This window comes from Mangifera indica, chromosome 9 (assembly GCF_011075055.1).
Source record: "Mangifera indica cultivar Alphonso chromosome 9, CATAS_Mindica_2.1, whole genome shotgun sequence".
In the NCBI taxonomy this organism is placed as follows: Eukaryota; Viridiplantae; Streptophyta; class Magnoliopsida; order Sapindales; family Anacardiaceae; genus Mangifera; species Mangifera indica.
The window spans coordinates 1,469,497-1,490,886 of record NC_058145.1 but is presented as its reverse complement, the minus strand read 5'-3'; the positions used below and the strand labels follow the sequence as shown (position 1 = coordinate 1,490,886).

Sequence of the window (21,390 nt, the reverse complement as noted above, 5' to 3'; positions counted from 1 at the left end):
GACCCTAAAAGTAATATTATGTGAATAATTTTTGTATACAATTTTATGTATAAATAACGATATATCACCATATAATTAGATAGTTAAAAATTAAAAATAAAATAATACTCAATTATAACAATATATTACTATATAATTAGATAGTTAAAAATAAGATAATACTCGATCACATAATGATACATCGTTGTTTATATATAAAATTGTGTACATAATTTTATTGACAGTTGTGCACGAGAATTTGGAAACGATCGATTGAGCAGCTTGAACCAAAAACTATAAAAATAAAACACTGATACACTGATCTCCCCTTTGATAAATTATAGCAGAAAAACATATTAACGTGACTACAATCCACTATAGAGTTCCCACACCACTTGGGAAGAATTGATCCCTATTTTAAACCCAGGAGCTATTCTAAAGCAATAATGTATATCCAACATTTCACAGTAATATGAAAAATATGGGAGAAAGTAAAAGGAATCATCCGTATCTTGTTACGATAGAAACAATCGTTAAAATGAAGGAACCTGGAACTGCAACTGAGCCGGATGTACTTCCAAAATGGTAAAGAGAGAAATCTTAAAAAAGAGGAAGGCTGGGTGGGAAGCGAACATGCATCCACCGTCTCTCGTATGCCGCTGCATGACTCCACCCCAGCTCATCTAGCAGAGAAATTTTCAGTTCATAGAGCTTCTTCTTGGGAGGCTCCGAATCATCTTGAATCATGTCATTCAAAACCTGTGCGAGAAGATGATTTAATAATATCTCTGCAGGGTAATGAAACAAAACACCTGCCTCGAAACAGTCATCACCAGTAAGCTAAACTAATAAATCTGAAAATCTACCTTCAGTGCTGTTCCAATCCTTCCAAGCCGTCTTTCACGTAGCACTAGTAGGTTGCCATACTTGGAAGACTTCACATCAACCCATTTCTTCAGTTCTTTGAAGTTATTTTCAAACAAATCTGGCTGACCACCAGAGACAGGTGCAGATTGATCGCCAGTCTTGTCCACATCTTTTGCGTCTTCTTTTGCATCAGCACCTGAAGCTTTGTCACTCTGAAATGATAATAAAAAGGTCGATCAACGCTACACAGGTTAACAAAGGAATTGTGCTCATATGTTGCCTAAAAACACAGAAGGAAAACATATGCTGGTTTTTCCTTTTTTATTTTAATCATATCGGTTTTAGAACTCTGAAGTTTATATGATTCAAACAATTAAGTGTGTGACAATGAACTTCCATGTGGAAGTAATTGAGGCAAAATTAACCATACTCTCTACAGATCTCTTGTAAAAATATGGATGGATGCAGACCCTAGCCACCCTAACATTATAAGACATAAATAGCTAAATGATAGGAAAATAAATTCAGATATGGCGAGATCAACACTCATTAAGATGGTGAGAGAAAGATGTTTGCAACAATGTGCTGGCAGTCCCTAGCAATAGAATAATATAAGATGTATCTAGCTAAATGATAGAATTAGAAAAGTAAGTTCAGCTATGGTGATACTGGTAGTACCACTCATAAAATGTTCATTCAACTTTTACCTTTAAATCATTGAATCATTTACAAACTCTGTAAAGCCGACATAAGAATCGTTTAAGTTTCTTGGAAAACAAGTTTTGCACTATAATAATACAGTTTAATAGAGGGGAAAGTTTCAATAACACAGTAATAGTATAGTATATTCTTTTAGCAAAAGCCTGCATAAAAAACTCATGATACTTCCTTGTTTACAAAAACACTTTGCAAAAAACTTTTGAAAATAAGACACAGAGACAATCAGAACTACCTTCAATGATTCAATCTCTGCCAGTGCTAATCCTTTTTGGTAAAGTGCCTCTGCTAACTGATCACGGGCTGTCTCCATCTTTTTCTTGATTTTCTATAATCAGAAAGCATCAATGGTGTAAATCAATTGTCATCATTCTAATAAATGACTGAATACATGCAATACTACCATGATTCAAGCAATGAGGTAATATAAATTCTAAGAGGATGTTGAAAGTTGAAGACATAAAGTGTAGCCCAGCCACCATATCAAAGTTAGAGAAAAATGGGTTTTGATAGTATAATTTATGATAAACTATACAGCTAAGAGCTCAATTGTCAATGCCAACAAAAGAAAAAAAAAAAACCATAGATCCACACCTCTGCTTCCTCATCCTCTGGATCACTTTTCTGTGAAAAATATTTTGCCAGCTCATCTTGGTCAATACTGTCAATTACCTCATTTGCAGCATCTATAACCTGCAAGCGTCATTTCATAATTGTGTCAATTATTATGCTTACATACCCATCCTCCATTGAAAATAAATAAATTGACAGAAAAAGAGAAAAATGCTTCATTTTAGAAGTAATATGAGTTGTGCTCTGAGACATAGTTATAGGGGGTCTCTATTACTTGAAATCATTTTGAAGTACCTGATATTCTGAAAAATAATGCATAAACTTCTTTGCTTGTCAAAAATCAATACTATACAGAGCATATAGTTATGTTTGTCTAAGACTTACCTCTTCCTTGTGGCGGATCTTGTCCCCAATATTACTTTGAGAAAGCAGACCTTCCAAGATCATGGCAAGCAATGGAGTGTGTTTAGGATATTCACTCTACAAAGACACAGGTGTTGATATTAATTGACTTTTTGGAACAGAATACCAAATAATTGCCCAAACTAAGTTGTTACGAAGTTGAACTGATGTTCTAATGCCCTGGAAGAGAAAAGAGATGGCAGCAGAAAAAATCATCCTAAACTTTTATGTCAAATCGGTAAAAACTAAAGCTTGTTTCTAGAATAGTTTATAAATCCTAACAAGCTCATACATGATGCATGTGAAAATTGAAATAATTAATGGAATAAGAGTGTTAAACACAAGACATAGCAGTTAACCTGATACCAGTGCTGCTATCATACCAAGTTGAGACACTTGAGCTGATAGAAAAGTGTCCGACAATAGCATTTACACTACTTACAAAATGAAATATAAAATATTCATTGAGCTATTTGATTATTTAGGATGTAAGTGTTTACATTTAGGATATAATCAAACAGCACAACAAAGCATTTCCACAATATCCATGTGTAGCATAAACAATAAACTTAAAATCAGATTATAAGGGCTTCTCAGTTCATAATAAGTAACAAATAGTTTTAACCTTGAGAGAAGCAGATAACTTTTTCCATTCTGAGCACTCTTCATCAGTCTCTTGTTTAAGGCTTCTCAACACTTTTATCTTCGCATCTCGGACCTGTTTGACATGCAAAACCAGCATAGAGTAGTTACAGAAAACTGGAAGATAACAACTATGAAACCTCAGTATCTAACAGCTAGACACAAGAGGCTTGCTCATATTGAAAATAACAGAGAGCATAGAGAAGTGAGAAGACTTCAAGAGAAGCTCCCAAAAGAAAGCCTAATGTGTACATGTCTTCCACTACTGTAACACAACTAGTAAGTATTCACCAATCAGGGACATAACAGGATTGTAATTTCCTGAAGAGTATAAGAGAAACAAAAGCTGATTTTCTAAAAACAATTACCCAATCTATCACAACAAGAATTAAAGAAATGCATTTGAAGGCTCTCTTTAATGCTTTTACCCATAACCAGAACAGGAGAAGAGGCTAACACCGCAGAAGCATTCTCAGAATTTAACAGCCTAGCTAAATCTGCATTCATCATTCACACACACACACACACACACACACCCACATTTTATATCATATCATATCATATTACACTTTAGTGAAAAGAGAAGCTTGCCATAATTAAATAAAACTTGTAGCTTGCCATAATTAAATAAAACTTGTTCACACACACAACATTTTATATCATATTACACTTTAGTGAAAAGAGAAGCTTGCCATAATTAAATAAAACTTGTTTATACCTCAATGCATTACAGAGTCAAAATGCAAACATATAAAAACAAACCTCAGTTTCATCAATAGATATAAATGAAAGATTAACGTAAACTAATTTGTTGCTCGTCAAAAATTAAAAATTTCAAGTAAACATTTATGTAATCCACTTTCCAGAATAGTTCATACATTTTCAAATACAACTGCACGAGTCACATCAAATTATGAAATATTTATAAAGAATATTTGCAGTTTATTTGACAACAAAGACCAATGATATCATACACAATTTGACATCTTTTACAATAAGTGCCAAATATATAAGCAACAGCAAAAATCCATCACACGCACATATTTGCTGAAGAAAAGTTGTCCTTTCAGGGTGATCGGATTACCTCTTCTTCTAAACGCTCAGACACAGTTTTAGTGCAATTAGAAATACCTTTCCCCTTGTCCTCATCAACCTGTCAAACAAGTACAGATAAGAGACTGTGGAAGTATAAAGAATGGAACAGATAAGAGACGTTGTTCAGCAGATTAATCCTTGTAGCAGATAAATTATGTTCTTTTTTTGACCATTTCATAAAGCAGTCGTGAAAGGGGGCAAAAAAGGGCATCACACTTTGAAACCTTATTAGGTGGCACTACATAAGCAATTTGATATGTAACAGGGTTCTTTGTTGGGTTTTTTGCTTCTTCCTGACTAGCAAATGACAGCTTTCCATAAGAGATTACTCCCAACAAAATAGATCCTTGAGGAGAGTTCTGCAGATAACATGTAAATGTTATTATAAATCTAGTGAAATAATGTTTGAAAGTGGAATTCTTTAGGTAAGGAGGCATAGAATGTAATACCTTTGGAAGCTTTTCTTTTGCTGGTGGGCTCAAATAAAATGCTTGCTTTTTTCTACCAAAACATGCTCCAAATTAGGATACACGTTAGACAAAACAAAAACATAGAAGGAATCATACAGCAGTCAAACATACCCTGGTACTAAAGTGGAAGCTTTAAAAGCACCATTTCCCATCACTGGACCATCTGGTTGAGAGAAGAATTTCAATCGAATGACATCCTGGATTAGAAATAAACCACTGCAACATTCAATAGCTACTTAAAACAAACAGTTCTTCAACAAGATGGAACAGCCTCTGTACACCAGATATTAACTCGATTTTCCATAAACTTAAATTAAACTAGACGATCAGACCTATTCTTCACACAAGTACAGTTACTCATTAGAGAAATTAATTATAATCTACCTTCTCCTCCAAAGTTCTCTCAATGAACAGCACCAATTGCTTCATCTTCTCCAGACACTGCACATTGTCATGCCTGAAAAATGATAATTACCATGAGAGAAAAGAAACATGGGGCTGAAACCTCTATTTACCAGAAATTTTATATACTTGAGAACTTTATAAATGCAATATAATGTCGACTCTCTCCACATAAGAGTCATAGTGAAAACCGAGTTTCAGGTTCTTAAGAAGAACACATGGATCATAGAAAAAAAGGTAAATGATGGTTGCATTCTTAAGAAGAACACATGGATTATAGAAGAAAAGGTAAATGATGGTTGCATGACAAATTGATATTAAGAAAATTCTTGAAGAAGACAAGGACAGTTGCTTTAGTAGTTGGTACTCCATAATTTTATTTAGAAGACCACAATTCTTCTGAGCCAGTTTCAATTAGAATCTGATATACCAAATCTAGGCAGAAAAAAAGTTAACAAGGGATGAACAAAATGAAAATTAGCATTCGAGCTACCTATTGAATGATTCATACCTCAGATAAAGCTGCAAACAATATTCACCCTTAGGAAGTTTTGAAGAATCTGGATAAACATCACCCTTTGCATATACACGCTGTAAGGAAAATAAAACAACATGAAAAAAAAAATCAGATGTGATTAAGTAAATAGAGATCTGCAAGTATGATTCTATTAAAATGTTTTTAGGCATATAAGAATATGCTTGACCTATTGCCACAACACTGAAATAAGTGAGTTTTGAGTTCCTAATGATATTAGACCATTCTTGTTTAAGTGCAAATATTATTCATCAAAATGGTGAATTCACTATCCAGAAACTGTTGCTTTTCTCAAGCAACTACTAACAGGCATTTTAAATTTCTGAAGTGATAATAGGTCAAAATACCTTGTTTGTGTCAGAAATCATATAAAATTGAGACTCAAATTTAGTGTCATATATACGATCATTGAGCAATGGAATCTGAGGTTTGACATAAGCTCCATCTTCCAGTTTGAACTTGTAACTACACAACCAAAAAAGATAATGATCTAGTATAAACAGAAATGCATCCAAATGAAGCAGCAAAAAAAGCTAATATAACAAGATATCCCACGTTAATGTCAGCGCTAGGATCTGTTTGCCTGAGGGAAGTTTGTCACGATTGGTTGGAAGAACCCTAAGTTTGCTTTCAACAGGTCGATATGGAACTCTTATCTGCAAATACATATAATAATAAATAAATACAACTTTCATCATATATACCTTCAAAAAGAAATGCCCTTTTTCACCTTATTAAGAACAGCAGCAGGAGCAAGTCTTTCAGATGCTAATAGAGCTTCAACATCAATTCTTACTGGTGCTTCACTTCCATCAAGTAACACTTCCTCTTTATGTATGTCGATCCCATGAAACTCAATCTGAAAAGATTTATATAATATTAACATGTAAAGCTCTTCAAGGAGAAGTTAATAAAAGGTATATCTTTAATAAATTTTCAAAAAAATAAACCCCAATCCCTCCAGGCCTAACCCTTCCTTAAAACAAGAAGCACCAACGCTACGCTGTCCAGAATTCACCATTATGAACATTGGCTGTGCAAGCACTTCACATTCAATTTATTTGATCTAAAGAGACAGAAACAAAACCATGGAAATACAAAAAGGGAAAGGGGAGGAATATGTAAGAAATCATGACCCTATGAACATTAAAAACCAAGATAATGAAATAAACATAGAGAATCAATAAAGTCAAGATTTTATCTGACAGAAACAGTAATAAATCTCCCACAGATACACAAAAGAAATGGCAGCAAAGCAGAAAATAAAAATAGAAGAAATGAGACAAAAAGTTGAAAACTCATCCAAATGAAGAAAAATAAAAGTGTCCCATTAATGTATAAACTTGAGACTATTTCCATGTCAAACAGTAACAAAATTACTGAAAAAGTAAGAATCAAATTAATTGTCATAAAAGTGAGAAGAACTTCTTGAGATAACAGGTCCATAAAGCCATCCCAATCAAGGAAATCAACTACTGCAAAATAACTTGTAAAAGTTCAGAACTTAAAAAAAAGTACAAAGGAAAGCAAAAAGATAAACAAATCAACAAATTGCACAACAGGAAAGACTGATTAAATATCTTAATTTTGCTCAGAACAGAAAACTTGTATTAAATTTTGACATGAACTTGTTACCTCAAAGTCTACAATAGTTGTTTCGTGACTTCCCATTCCACTTGACCAAAACTGAGCTACCGCTAATTCCATTGTCTGACCACCCACAACAGGGAAGGCAAATCTTTTGGCAGCTGCTGAAGAAAACGTCAAAGCATACGCCAACTTCATAGGCCTTTGCAAAGGACAAACCTGAACATTGCAGTAGCAGGCATTTGAAACAAGATCACAATGACGTGATAAAAGTTTTCATTTGCATGCTGTGTACCTGAACAGTGTCAACATAAAAACGTCTAGTTGTGTCAAACCCTGATGTTCGCATGGTTGCCTCAACCCAACTAGCACCAAGTGGCACTTCAATAAATCTTCGTTCTATGTGACCTGTTCGAACAGTAGATTCAAGGCAGACAAAGATGAAATTAAGAATAACTAGATTGTATATCAAAGGATCAGATGTCTCATTGGTCTGCAACAGAGAGTTTAGACAAATAGATCTTTTTCAAAAACTAAATATGAGGAACATTGTTGCCACCAAAAGCAAAGAAGAAAAGTTTCTAAGCACAATATTTCATCATTTCAAGCCAAAGCCTTGGTGATTTCATGGAAATAAAATACTTTCTTCATGTCTCAGAATGCATCAAAACCTAGCCCATGTTGAATTATAAAGCATTTAAACCTATTCTTCAATGACACTTTTTCATCTGATGCAATTATTTTAAAAACTTTCTGAAAGAAGTGATTCTGATATACAAATATATACATAATTCAAACCATTAAAAACTAGTACAAAATGACCTGGCATAAATGACATCCTCGCAAATGAAACAAGCGGAGGCCGACTTAAAACAGCCATAGGCTTTGTTATGGTGACAGGAATTCTAAAAATAGGGCCACGCCCTCGTGATTTGCAGTCAACTCCATATATTTCATAATAGTGTAGACCATCCTTGAGATTGGTAGGATCCACCACTATGCTGAAAAAAGGGAAAAAAACTTCTTGTTAAAAGAAGAAACTATTCTCAGAGTCAAGACTAGAGATAACAAGGTCAGCAAATCTTACACAGAAATCTTTGAAATCTTTTCATAATGCTAAAAATAATGAAGTAACACAAGAAAGCCTATATACTTAGTTTGGTGAAACATAGCATGTGCCCCTGATGGAGAGAAACTACATGAATCAGTGTGTATATATGTCTATTTGACATTTCCTAGCTATGTATACACTGGGGATGCATTCATTAACTCTTCTCGAGCAGATCACAATTTACATTAAATGTCCCACATTTTTTCAGATAATTACGAATAGATAAACTCCTCAATAAACCAATCATAAAAACTAACAAGCAACTTTCCATGCAGAAAAAATTAGACTGAAAGAGAAAACACTTCTCAAGAAAATCGATGCCCAGCTAAGTTACAGAACCAGACTTCAACCTTTATACTATCATTATCATATTGACAAAACTAACATAAAAAGTCCAATCTGACAGTTTCTATAGATACAGAAAATGTCAAGGTATAGAGAAGTAATGCCAACTAACTTGAAGGTACGACCGTTATGAGTGAGAAGTAGGTAATCAGGAGCCTTCACAACCTCTTTTCCAGTAGAATGTAACTCAATACACTCCTCAAAGGGAACCAGTTCTTCCAGATTACTAGCATCTTCATGAAACTTTGGCTCAACTTGCACTGTCCACTGTTAAGAATATAACTTCAGCTGCTTTCAAATTGGTATGCAGTCAATAATATGAGCATTCAAGGCAGATATATCTTCTCCATGGTTCAATCTTTTAATGCAAAGGCTAGAGATTAATCCATTTTGTAAAATGAAAGTTACCTCTACTGTATGAACATTTCAAGCAAGCTCTAATATTTCCCAAAAAATAAAAAATAAAAAGCAGAACTAAAGCAAGCCCTCACATTCAGTTAAAATGATAATTAATTACTATAATCATTTAATAAGTCCTACTCGGAAGTTTCTCAGGAAATAACCCTGAATTCAATGTGCAAGACATGGAAGATTACATCATGGCAAGAATCAGCATGCTGATTTCAAAAACAATTCATAGTGCCTCGTTTTATTAAACAATAACAGACCATTATGCTGATTTCAAAAGCTATGATATGGAAAAGAAATTTAAATTAAGCCAATAATATATGTTCCAATTGGGTGCTTATAAATTATAATTATTCACAAGATACTTCATACAACTGCTGGAAGTTAAAAGGAAAAGGAAAACTGTAACATGAAGGCTGAACTTGCAATAAAACAAAAATGTAGATACTGAATGAATTTTTACAAGTTATTACAGTCATTATTGAAAAATGAGCATTTCAGATAATTCAGTCATTCACTATTGAGAATACAGAATGGGTAAGAGAGAAGATTCAATAACTAAATTAATAATAAGATATAAATAAACACCCAAATCTATGCAATTGGAGTAGCTTGAAGACAACCACATTTCAGTATAGATATTCAAGAGCCAAGCATAATCTTCAACCAGCATAGTCATAAAATCAAATTCACCAAATTTATCAGTAATCTGTTAAAGTTAGATAATAATAATATTGATAATATTATTATAATAATTATTATTATGTAATCCTAACATAATCCCACCTCAGATGGTTGTTGGCAAGAACTAGCCTCTCTTAGGTAGATCCCTCGATATGAAGGAGCTGCAATAAAAATTAAAGTGCCACATAAATATCAATGTACTTCACTTGGAAGATAACTAACATCAAGAACTCTTGAATATTGAAACAAAAGGTGGAAACTACAATCCATATTTTTTAAGTAATAGCTAAAGTTTTATGGACAAACAAAATTCAACCAAGGGTGGCAACTATGCCCCCTTAGCCAAAAGAGTTTAACAAAACACAGATATTTCCATACAGTCCCAGAACAATAAATATATCTATTAACTTTGCCTCCTCCCTTTCTTTTTATACTATGGCCCCTACACATCCAAATTCCTAACTCCGTTGCCTAAACTGACCGAGGTAAAGCTTGTAGCCAAATATTAAATAAAAAGTCCCGTATAAATAAGTTATTAACTGATAAGCAAATGACAAGTCTCTTCCTAGCATCCAGCTTTTCATCTAGCAACACAATATTGAAACGTTAACATATAAGACACTCCTGAAAATTTATTAAGTATATAATAGTGAAACCCCAGAAGTTGTGCTTGTGTGTTGTTAGTCAGAGACATTGGGGGAGGAACACAAACTTACTATCAATTCCAGATTGATTGATTCGTATTTCATAAGAAACACAAGGAATATTCTGGTACTGTTGAATATATTCAAATGCCCTGTGATGAAAAAGGTGGTCAACAAAAATATTAAAAATCCAAAAAGCTGAATTATTCCCTATCAAGGATAAAATCTTCAGTGGGACAGGCATAACACATCATCCATGCATCCACTCAATAAGATTCCACGATTATGCATTTATATCAAAATTAGCCAATCATTACTAGGGTTAGGCAGAAAAAAAGGTTAGTCAATGCATAGGTGGTGGGATGTCATTGGAGGGTATACGGAAGACGTGATGCACCTATTCTACCCAAGACTTCTTCCAACCAGAAGTTAGCAAATGAAAATGCATAGAGCAGAATTCTAACTTGTCAACTTGCAAAAGCCCTTGTCCCGTAGACAGTTTATCTTCTGCCAAACCACCTATAGGAACAGATGTATTCTCAATAGCTTTCCTTACAATGTATGGGCTCACAGGAATGCCCTCAGCCTGCAAGAGAAATTAAACAACAGAAACCCCTGTAAGATTAACAGAGGCTAGCTGAAATGATCTCCAAAGAATTACCCAAAAAATGAGTGTCAATAGGACAAGGAAAAAAGTCCAAGAAAGCATTGAAAATACCTTCATTGCACTGATAATTAATGCAATTCCCCCACATGCAGATGGAGATGACATTGATGTTCCATTCATCAGCATGCGTTTTTGAAGAGTCCAAGTAGAGACAGGAGCAACAGCCCCACCAGGAGCACTTATGCAGACTCCTAGATCACCATCAGCCGTTGGCCCTCGGCTTGACCTGCATTCCATACAAACATTTTATATATGAGACAGATACAAAGCAGAATAATGGCTTATAGGTGTCAGAATATGGGAGTGATATGTCATGGAAAAGTCAGAATAATTAAAGTTGACATACCAAGTGTACTCAAGCCCTTCACTGGGAGGTTCAACAACTGAATGAGCAGCAGCAGCCATTGCAGGAGAGACATAAGCACCGACTCCTATAATGCTTGAAGAGGTCCCACCAGGTGCACCAACAGTGTTCAATCCAGGCCCACTGTTGCCAGCACTACTAACGAATACTAGGCGGTGCTTATTTACTGCCTAAATTAAAAGCAGTGGTGACATAACCATCATATGTGACCATGAAAGACAAAATAAGTGAAAAAGAAATTAGACAGTTATCCATAGTAAGCAAGGTTTTGAAGAGATACTTCATTAACAAGGTCCACAAAGCGACCATAGTCTGGTAATAGAGCGGGCTCTCCATAACTCATATTGATGAGATCGCATTTGTGCTGCAAAAAATGCACAACAGCCATCACTTAGACATAGAATATCACAGGTTTGAAATCCTCTATGTAAAATATGCATAAAGGCCATCTCTTAGACATTGTATAGCACACATCAGAAATCCTCTATGTGGTTCGTTATATGTAGCAAAGCACACTATCACATCTACCACCTACCTTACATATTCACATCTACAATTTATATTCATGATAGTTGTATGTACATGTATGCTTAAATGTATTTAGACGTAACCATGAAAAGACAATGCAGGAAATACAACACTAAGACTACAATCCCTAACAAAGAGAAAGTAATTTAATCTCAGATAAACAACTACCCACCTCCACAGCAGCTATCAAAGCCCGAGTTAAGCCAGTTCCTGTCTCCATTGAGCCTAAGCGTGAGTCTCCAATTTTACAAGATATTAACTGTGCTCCAGGGGCAACTCCATTCAACAAAGGCTCCTATTAACCACAAATGTCAGGACCGGTTTACTCTTGAAGAATGTAATAAACAGATTAACATAAATGGAAGTACCTCAGGGTGAAAAGCTGAAGCTATACCAGCAACATGAGTGCCATGAGGAGAACAATCTGTTACGATACTTAAGATGTTTCCTTCATCATAAACATTAACAACAAATGTACAAGCATCTAATTTGCTGAACACGCCATACTTCCGTTCGATCCTGTAAGGGTAGGTCTGATAATAGTTAGACATTCGTTTGTATAACATTCATTAGTAACTCCCAAACATACGATGCCCAGGAAAGCAACAGTATTATGTGACTGTACAATTATGTTGTTTGAGGGTCTTAGAGATTGAAATAAACAAAATGCACAACACATGTTTTTGAAATTAGTGTGTCTATTCAGGGACACACACACACACACACATATATTTGTATATATATATATATTTACTCAGGTACAAAATAAATCTTGTTCATCCTTCTTTAAATGCACTTGTCTAAGTTTACTTCATTTCTAAGCAAATGAAAAAGATTACAAAAAATCCTTTAATGAAAAAAGTTTACACAGGGGACTGTACACAAGCAATATATATAAATGGGTACTTCCCATTTTATATTTCCCTTTTTAGTTGTTCACAGTTCTTATGATGAAACCAAATCCTCATCTCTTTTCCTTCATTGATTTTAGTATTGTCTTAGAAATATTTTATGAGCAAACTATATAGATGCTATCCATTAACTATTCATGTTTTCCAGGAAAACCGATCGCTAATTGCATGGAGAAATCATCACTGCACAAGAAAAGCCTAACATAAATCCAGACTAGCAGTTATTGTGCCCTTTCCACCCAACCAAGATCAGAACTTCCAGTAGCTTCTCTATTTTTACTAAGCATAGTCAGGTGCTTCATTTAACAGTAAGAGAGCAAGACTTTTTATGCAATGACAATATCTAGGAATAATCTAGTGATTTACCCCAAAAAAAAAAAAAGATACATAAAAGTTAATGCATTTGCATGTTATGTGCCCAGTGGCATGAAGATTACCGTTTCTTGCATAAACATACAAGAAATAGTCTGTAATCAACATCATCGTACTACTGTCCACAAGAAGAATTTTTCAACATTACTATATTTTAAATGCAAACCACGCATACCTATAATTTGTAAGAGGTGTAAAATCAGCAAGTTTTCCACAATCTGGCTCACCCTCAAGACTGTGTGTGTCAAGTGCAACCCTCCATACTTCTCCATCATGCCATACTACAGCATCTATTACAGGCCCTTTGTCATCATAGCTCTAAAATATAAATTGATATCACTTTTAGGAGCAAAAAACACAACTCAGGGGAAAAAGTAATTCAGAATTTTAGAGTTACCCACATCAGCCTGTTTTTTCAGAATATCAACTTTGTTTTGAAGATCTTCACGAATCCTTTTCAATTTTCCATCCTCCACTTCCTTGTGTTTCTGTAAAAAGGGATACTAGTACAAGTAATGTGCAAGTAACAAAAAGAATAACAGCACATGCTAAAAAACCACTCAGCAAAAAACCATGGCAGGTAGTACATCTAGCAATAATTTTTTGTTTTAGGTAACAAACTCATGTGAATATATCATCCACACAAAACAAAAATGGATTTCTGCAAAGATTATAGACATATGAATGTGCAATAACTAATGTCTGCAAATAACCAAAACTGCATGAAGGCAAAAAAAATATCTAACACTGAATAGGAAAGTGAACAATAACTGCAAACAAGGAATTAAACAATGAGTATTTATACTTTCTCAAGATTCAGCTTCTGAATATCATGCTTAGTACTGCCTTAGCACAAAGGATGTGTAAATAGATGTATCAAAAACCTTTAAAACCTAATACATGTAACCAAATATAATCCACAGCATTGCAGTAACCTGATCGAATTCATCAAGATGCTTTACAGCCTCAGCAATTGTCTCCTGGTTCTTCTCATCCCATTTTTTCTTTCTTTCTTTCTGCCAAGAATATCACCAAAAAAAAAAAAAAAAAGATTAAAATGTTACCTTGTTAGCCAGTCATAGCAAAGCTTGAGAACAAACACACAAGTTCAAAGATTCCACGAATCACAATATTTCTTACCTTCAAACGAGAAGTTAGTTTGTTATTAAATAACTCATATACCATCTTATAACCCACACGCCATTCCCCAGAAGGGTTTTTCCATGAAGAATTGACCACCAAAGTTGCCCCTATATTGAAAATTTTCATCCATCAAGTCGAGACCACATAATCTGACACTATAAATGCAATGCTATGTAAAATCATTTTCAATTTTAAGAATGCAAATGCATATCCAACTAAAGTGGAAAGTCTAAACGAGTCAATAAAACTGACCAGAAGCCCCCGGAATACAACCATCAGAATCAGCCTTGACGACAGTTGAGGTATCGATATCTCCACTTCCGGTACTGCAAATGATAATAACACAACGAAAAACAGAAAATAATTAGAGCTTAAACGTCGTCTCATTAATATTCAAAACAAAAAATAATACCAGTCCAAGACATCCAAGATTTTGGGCTTCCCATCTGATGTCACTTGCAAGCCAGCAGCAGCAGGGTCAATACCAGAATCTAAAAACACCAAAATCCAAAATCGTTTAAAGTCAATACATTTTAAAACATTATTTTCTCGTCTCTTCTTTTCTTTTCAACCAAACAAAAGAGTAATTGAAACTCATACCGAAAATCGCGATCACGACGCCGCGTCCATCGAAGCTAGGGTTAGACTCGATGAATCGATCGGCGGCAATTTCTATCTTCGGCATGAGGGAGGCCAAGAAGGTTGACTCGTTTAGTTTGAAATTACGAAGCGAACCGTTATCATCACCACCAACACCACCACCACTAGCAAAAGAAACAAAAGAAGAACAAGGCATTGCCCTAAATCTAGTTTGAAATGTCAACTCTCGCTCTCCTTCAACTCTTCTTCTTCTTCTCACTAGACTGAGCTGCCTTTCAGTTCCCACGAGTACAGCAGACGACAAAAAGGCCGGAGTAAAAAATAATAGCGATGGATACGCTGCCGCGTGTGTACACGTAAACTTCCCTTTAAATAATAATGGGCACTGTAATTGCATTGCTTTTCAACTTACCTTTTGTCGGATATTTTTAGAGGGTAGTTAGGTAATTTACGGTAAGAAGTGCTGGCGCAGACGGAGAAGGTGAGAGACTTGGGGGATCGGCATGACGCGTGTTTACGAGCTTTTCAGGACTATTAAAGCAGTGGTTTTGATTGGATGGGATTTGAGTGGTGTTGAAATTACTGGCTCTGTCCTTGCATGAAAGATATTGACTTCCAACTCCTTAATATAATGAGCGGCACGTTTTTTTAACCACTTAATATAATAAAAATTATTATATATTTTGTAAATTAAAATAGCCCACCGACTCATTCCCAGATCCGTTTTGAAAACTATTAACGCCATATTAATCAAATTTTAAAAGTTTAAATATTTATTTATCAATTATAAAATTAATAAAATTTATTAAATTTAAGAATATAATTATTATTTAATCAATAATATTAAAAATAAATTTTACTTTATCTTCTCATTTCAATTTTAAAAATTTATAATTCTTTTTAGTATAATTTAAAAAAATTATTTTTTTTTTGGAATTTATCTTTTTTTTTCATATTTTTCGACCATCAAAACCATATTTGACTGTCTTCTTTGGCCTAGTCTCTCTCTCTCCTAGTTTAGATAAATTGCCCTCTTCCGATTGATCTTTTAGGAGAGACAATGCTCAATCTATATCAAAAGAGAGAGAGATTGGACTTAAAATTTAAAAAAAAAAAACTTATTGGGTGAAAGTTTTAATAAACTAAACTTTAGGCGGGAAAAGGTTTTTACCCATTTAAAAAAAATAAATGTTACAATTAATAAAAAATTTAGTATAAATTATTACTGTTAGTTAAATTTTGGTTTAGATTAACTTCAGATTTTTAGATAATAATAAGATTGAAGCATTATCTTCTCCCATTTCAATGGGATAAGATACCTATGGAACTTTCGTATAGATATGTATTAAATTATAAACATACGTCTAATACAATTTACTCAATTAATTTTTCTTTTTATCACACAAATAAAACTAAAATTATTATTCAGATCAAATTAATTATTCGAATTGATATTAGAATTTATGATTTAGTAATCGATAATTTTTCTTATTATTTGGATAAAATAACATCGTTTTATTAATGAGATATGAATCTAAATCATTAATTTAAATCATTAATTTAAATAATGAATTCAAGCCAAATTGAATTATAGATTTAAATCATCAATTCAAGCGATAAATTTAATTTAAACTCGAACTAAATTGAATCAAATTATTTTTTATTCAAGTTAAATTCAAACCATTTTTAATTTTGGAACATTGTAGACAAATTGATTAACCTAAGATGTTTGCAATTATTTGAACCAAACTAAATTTTTTGTTTAAAGAATATCATGACTGAACCAATTTTAAAATTAATTAATTTTGAACCGAGCAAAAAATAATAATTAATTAAACTGAATTTTTGATTAACCATTTTTAAATTAAATTTTAAAAAAGTTATCTTATTTTATTATTTTTTTCAACTTTTTTTTGAAATTATATTGAATATTTTATTAATCATTTATTTAAAACTAGTTTTAAAAAATAAATAAATCAATAACGAATCGAAAAATTAATTTTTTTAACATCATTTAACTGATATTTGAATTAATTTTTTAAATAACTTATTTTAAAAAAAATTAATTTAATTTAGTTACTAATAATTTTAAACACCTCTGTATTATTATTATTATGGGTATCAAATTGTACTTTTACAAAGATAGCCTGACGTAAAAACTTAGTGGGAGCGTTGGTACTAGAAACAATAGTGAAAATGTTGGGGCTTTTTGAAATTAGCGTAATATCGTTCCCGTCTTTGTCATAAATCAAACGAGAAAGGAAATCCTGTGTATCAGCAAGAGCTCTTGCAAACTCTTCAGAGACCAAGGTTACTCTCTTTGGCTTTTCTTTACAATTATATTTAGAAACCCTAATTTCATTGCTATTAACTACTTAATTGTTTCAGAATCTTCAGATCATTGATTCCATGTAAAACTATTTCGATTTCGCCTGTGGTAATTTCATTTGCGAACCCTAGATTTTGACTTTTTAGGGATAATTTCGTGTTTTTAATGAAAATTGGAAAATAGGTAAGAAAATTAAAGATGTTGATACTTTTTGTTTGATTGCCAAAGAAGATTGAAGTGGTCAAGTCAACTGACCTGAACTAAGCCAGGCCAAGTGTTAATTGCTTTAGGCTTACTTTAATGTGCTTTTCATGTGTTGAGCCCTTACATGGGGGAAAATATGGTAGAGTTTCAGTTTCTTATTGTCTTTATTATATTTTATTGGCTTAGAGGGTAAAATGGAGTGTACTTGATTTTGTATTTGCCTGAAATTTTCAGCTAATTGTCCCCAAAATAATTCCTTTTGGAAAATGAAGGTGTTCTCTTGTCTGCATTGAAGCTTTGTGAAAGAAAAAAAACTGAGCATATTCTTTTTTCTTGCAATTCTTTCTCTCTCTCTCTCTCTCTTGTTTCCTCTATTTATAAAAAATTGAACAATTATGTTTTAGTTTAAAGGTTTGGTTAGCTTCTCTTTAATTAATTCAGACGTTGATAATTTCAGATACATACGTTGGCTTTTGCACTAATGTATATTTTTATATCATTGATTGCAGGTTGCATCATCTTTTCTGTGAAGTGTTTATCAGTGGAAAATGCAACTTTGGTTACAAATGATGTAATTTTTTTGGTTTTTGTGTTCATTTATATGCACAGAAAGGAAGCTTCTAATAGTTTGTTGAACGTATTTTGCACTGATATGGTTATGGAGTCTCTGTGGAAACTTTTATATCTGCTGGAGCCTGCTCCTCTTACACTCATCTTGACAGCAGTAGCAGTCACGTTTGGATCTGCATTTAGGGCTCTAAATTATGGGAAAGAAATGGAGCGAAACCGTGGTTTGTCAGAAGCATCCATTATGTTAGACAAGTCCCAAGCATTAATGATCCCAGTAATGAGCTCCTGCAGTTTGCTTTTGATGTTCTACCTATTTTCTTCAGTCTCACAACTCCTCACTGCCTTAACAGCTGTTGCATCTGTTTCATCTCTATTCTTTTGCCTATCTCCCTATGTTGCCTATATGAGGACTCAATTTGGTTTGGCTGACCCATTTGTGTCACGATGCTGTTCGAGGTCTCTCACACGAATCCAATGGTTATTATTGTTGGCATGCACTTCTATAGTTGCTGCTTGGCTTGTTTCTGGTCATTGGGTATTGAACAATTTGTTGGGTATTGCTATCTGTTTTGCATTTGTGAGCCATGTGCGACTTCCAAATATCAAAATTTGTGCAATGCTCCTTGTATGTCTGTTTGTGTATGACATATTCTGGGTTTTCTTCTCTGAGAGATTTTTTGGGGCTAATGTCATGGTATCAGTTGCAACACAACAAGCATCAAATCCTATGCACACAGTGGCTAATAGTCTGAGTCTTCCTGGGTTGCAGCTAATAACAAAAAAGCTGGAGTTGCCTGTGAAAATTGTATTTCCCAGGAATTTGTTTGGAAGCGTGATTCCTGGAGCAAATGCTTCAGACTTCATGATGCTTGGTCTTGGTGATATGGTATGAGCAAATTTCTATTTCAGTGGTTTTGCAGTAAATTTTTTGAAAGAAAATTTGTTGCGTAACTGTTGTAGTTGACTACTATCACTATGCAGTGGTATGTAACATCTAAGCATCCGCTCAATAGCTTTGCATGAATAGACCAGTCTAATATTCTAGTTGGTGCCTGCTATTATGTGTCATTGTGCAGCATCAATGCTTTACTGTGGGTGAAAACTTTTTAATGGTAGAAAATTCCTTTGTGAAATATTGATATGGAATTTGTTATGTTCTTTTGGTCCATCAAATTCTTATTCCATCATTGATGGAGTATCACGTCCTAAAAATTCATTGTATTCTAAGTCAGGTTGGCATCTGAGCTACTCATTTTAATCTATTGTTGTAGAATGGAATTATCAAAGCTGTTGAATATCTGTATTTTAATTTCATAATCATTCATCATTAGTTTTTTGCATCTTTTAGCACGATTTCTTATGCAACATTGATTTTACTCCATGCAAACTGGTTCATTGGTGCTTATGCTTCTCCATTAGATCTGTGGATGAATTCCCATGAGTGCCACATGCATACCTGAACTACTTTGAGGCCCAAAATAGCATCCTATGTGATCCTTGATGTTCTATGCTTGATGGAAACGTGATGTTATTTCTTCACCAGAAGTCAGACCTTAACCTGAATATGGTCTTACGTTATTGAAAATATTGCTTGAAATGTATACACAATTGCATGATATACTTGCATATGCCACATACGTTGCTTTGTTAGATTTAAATAGTAATGTTAGGCTCCTACTTGATGGCTTAAGTTTTTGGTTGAAGTGGTTTTGCAATATGTATTAAAACTGAAGCTTTCAAATTCTTGTCAGTCACATCTTAATTCACTTAATCAAATTTTTTGATTTCTCAAATTTGCTTCTCTGTGCCATTAAATTGGTTTTGAGTTTGACCCTGTTTTTTATCTTATCCACATTTCATGTGACATAGTTTATCATACTTAAATATTAATGTTGGATGGTTTCTTGATAGTTTAAGCTTTTGGGTGAATTCTCAATAAGCTTCAGCAGAATGTAAATGAAAATTTGAGAGGTGGGAAGATGTTAATTGTCGTTCTCCTTGATATCTTATTCTTTATTGATGGAATAGCTTCATCATCTTCCCACCCAATATAATGTGAAGATTGGAACTGTTCACTTACTGAAAATGCTAATTCCTTGTGTTTTCCTTTCTTTGACAGCCACATGAGCTCAGTTTATATTTCTTTTTATTATTTTTGTTTTCCATGGTGCTCTTGTTTCAATCTTTATTTGTTTTCACAAATTTGTGTAATTGTCAAATTTAAGGGGAAAAAACCCAGTTCACATAATGTACTCATACATATTCACACCCCATGTCAAAAATTTCCTAGACACAGTTTTCACACATTTTTTCTGGGCTGTTTTTTGTTGAAAATGCAATTGTGCCACAGTTTGCCTATGAATCTTTTTGTTGTGTCTTCTGCTTGTAATAATTCCTGTCATCTTCTTGTAGGCTATGCCTGCTATGCTTCTGGCATTGGTCCTCTGTTTTGATCATCGGAAGAGCAGAGATGCAATTAGTCTTGTTGATTTATATTCATCAAAGGGACACAAATATATATGGTATGCCCTTCCAGGATACACCATTGGACTCATAACTGCTTTAGCCGTTGGAGTTTTGACTCGCTCTCCTCAGCCTGCCCTTCTATACCTGGTAATATTCATATTATCATTTTCTCGAAGTTAATTTGGTTAATCTCTGATGATTATGCTCTCTGAGAAATTTAGACAGATTTCTTCTTGCCTGTGCTTAGTTTTTCTTCCACTTTTTACTGGGTGAAGGTACCTTCTACAATGGGACCTGTAATCGTTATCTCCTGGATGAGAAAAGAGCTGGATGAGTTGTGGGAAGGACCCATGCAAATCCTCAACGAGAAGGCTCGTCAAATAGAAGTGTAAGTCATTAATCTCATAGCAGAGATTGTAAAGTTACTTGGAAAATCTACCCACGGAAACCCGAGTTGGGCCATAACAATTCAATGTTTATTTTGTGGCAAAGACATTTTCACAAATTCCCCATGGCTAAAGAAACACAAAGATTCCCAATCTAAGATTACTGATACATTAAATAACATATTGTCCATAAAAATACTTATAAAATTTTTATTCACAGCTGATTAATGAATATAAAAATTTTCAAAACTACAAAATCGTTAGCGAAACTATTCATCTTTTGTTGACATCATCCTTGTATCGAACTCAACCAATCTATTAATTTCTCACGACTATATGATCAGACACTCATTGTTGTCGTGTTTTCAATTCTGTGTATAAATTCCCAA

General features: G+C 33.8%; 2 protein-coding genes across 2 annotated transcripts; one reads left to right on the top strand and one right to left on the bottom strand.

Annotated features, from left to right (window-relative positions):
• Positions 1-274: 274 nt before the first annotated feature.
• On the bottom strand, positions 275-15,450 carry LOC123225015 (tripeptidyl-peptidase 2-like). Its single transcript, XM_044648847.1, has 34 exons — positions 15,047-15,450; positions 14,859-14,937; positions 14,699-14,772; positions 14,444-14,553; positions 14,239-14,319; positions 13,705-13,791; positions 13,479-13,621; positions 12,389-12,539; positions 12,193-12,315; positions 11,773-11,856; positions 11,475-11,662; positions 11,180-11,354; positions 10,926-11,047; positions 10,534-10,613; positions 9,920-9,978; positions 8,838-8,992; positions 8,092-8,270; positions 7,565-7,677; positions 7,318-7,488; positions 6,413-6,541; positions 6,238-6,338; positions 6,030-6,147; positions 5,659-5,738; positions 5,130-5,202; positions 4,857-4,942; positions 4,725-4,776; positions 4,500-4,634; positions 4,265-4,333; positions 3,164-3,256; positions 2,521-2,616; positions 2,158-2,256; positions 1,799-1,891; positions 846-1,058; positions 275-738 (listed from the first exon to the last, which is right to left on the bottom strand). The coding sequence occupies exons 1-34, from the start codon at positions 15,441-15,443 to the stop codon at positions 580-582; spliced, it is 4,167 nt and encodes a 1,388-aa protein (XP_044504782.1). The 5' UTR covers positions 15,444-15,450; the 3' UTR covers positions 275-579.
• A 1,780-nt stretch (positions 15,451-17,230) lies between these two features.
• LOC123226439 (signal peptide peptidase-like 1) lies at positions 17,231-21,159 on the top strand. Its single transcript, XM_044650956.1, has 4 exons — positions 17,231-17,356; positions 18,089-19,035; positions 20,562-20,762; positions 20,891-21,159. Exons 2-4 carry the CDS (start codon positions 18,181-18,183, stop codon positions 21,005-21,007), a joined length of 1,173 nt encoding a protein of 390 aa, XP_044506891.1. The 5' UTR covers positions 17,231-17,356; positions 18,089-18,180; the 3' UTR covers positions 21,008-21,159.
• Positions 21,160-21,390: the final 231 nt, after the last annotated feature.

Bases quoted from the DNA above. Each gene is read 5' to 3' on its own strand.
- LOC123225015 (XM_044648847.1), bottom strand. From the start codon at position 15,443: ATGCAATTACAGTGCCCATTATTATTTAAAGGGAAGTTTACGTGTACA. The intron at 14,773-14,858 runs GTATTATTTTTT...TATCATTTGCAG, and splicing joins ATCTTGGATGTCTTGGACTG to TACCGGAAGTGGAGATATCG. The intron at 739-845 runs GTAGATTTTCAG...CTTCTCGCACAG, and splicing joins GGATTGGAACAGCACTGAAG to GTTTTGAATGACATGATTCA.
- LOC123226439 (XM_044650956.1), top strand. From the start codon at position 18,181: ATGCACAGAAAGGAAGCTTCTAATAGTTTGTTGAACGTATTTTGCACT. The intron at 19,036-20,561 runs GTATGAGCAAAT...ATCTTCTTGTAG, and splicing joins TGCTTGGTCTTGGTGATATG to GCTATGCCTGCTATGCTTCT. The intron at 20,763-20,890 runs GTAATATTCATA...TACTGGGTGAAG, and splicing joins AGCCTGCCCTTCTATACCTG to GTACCTTCTACAATGGGACC.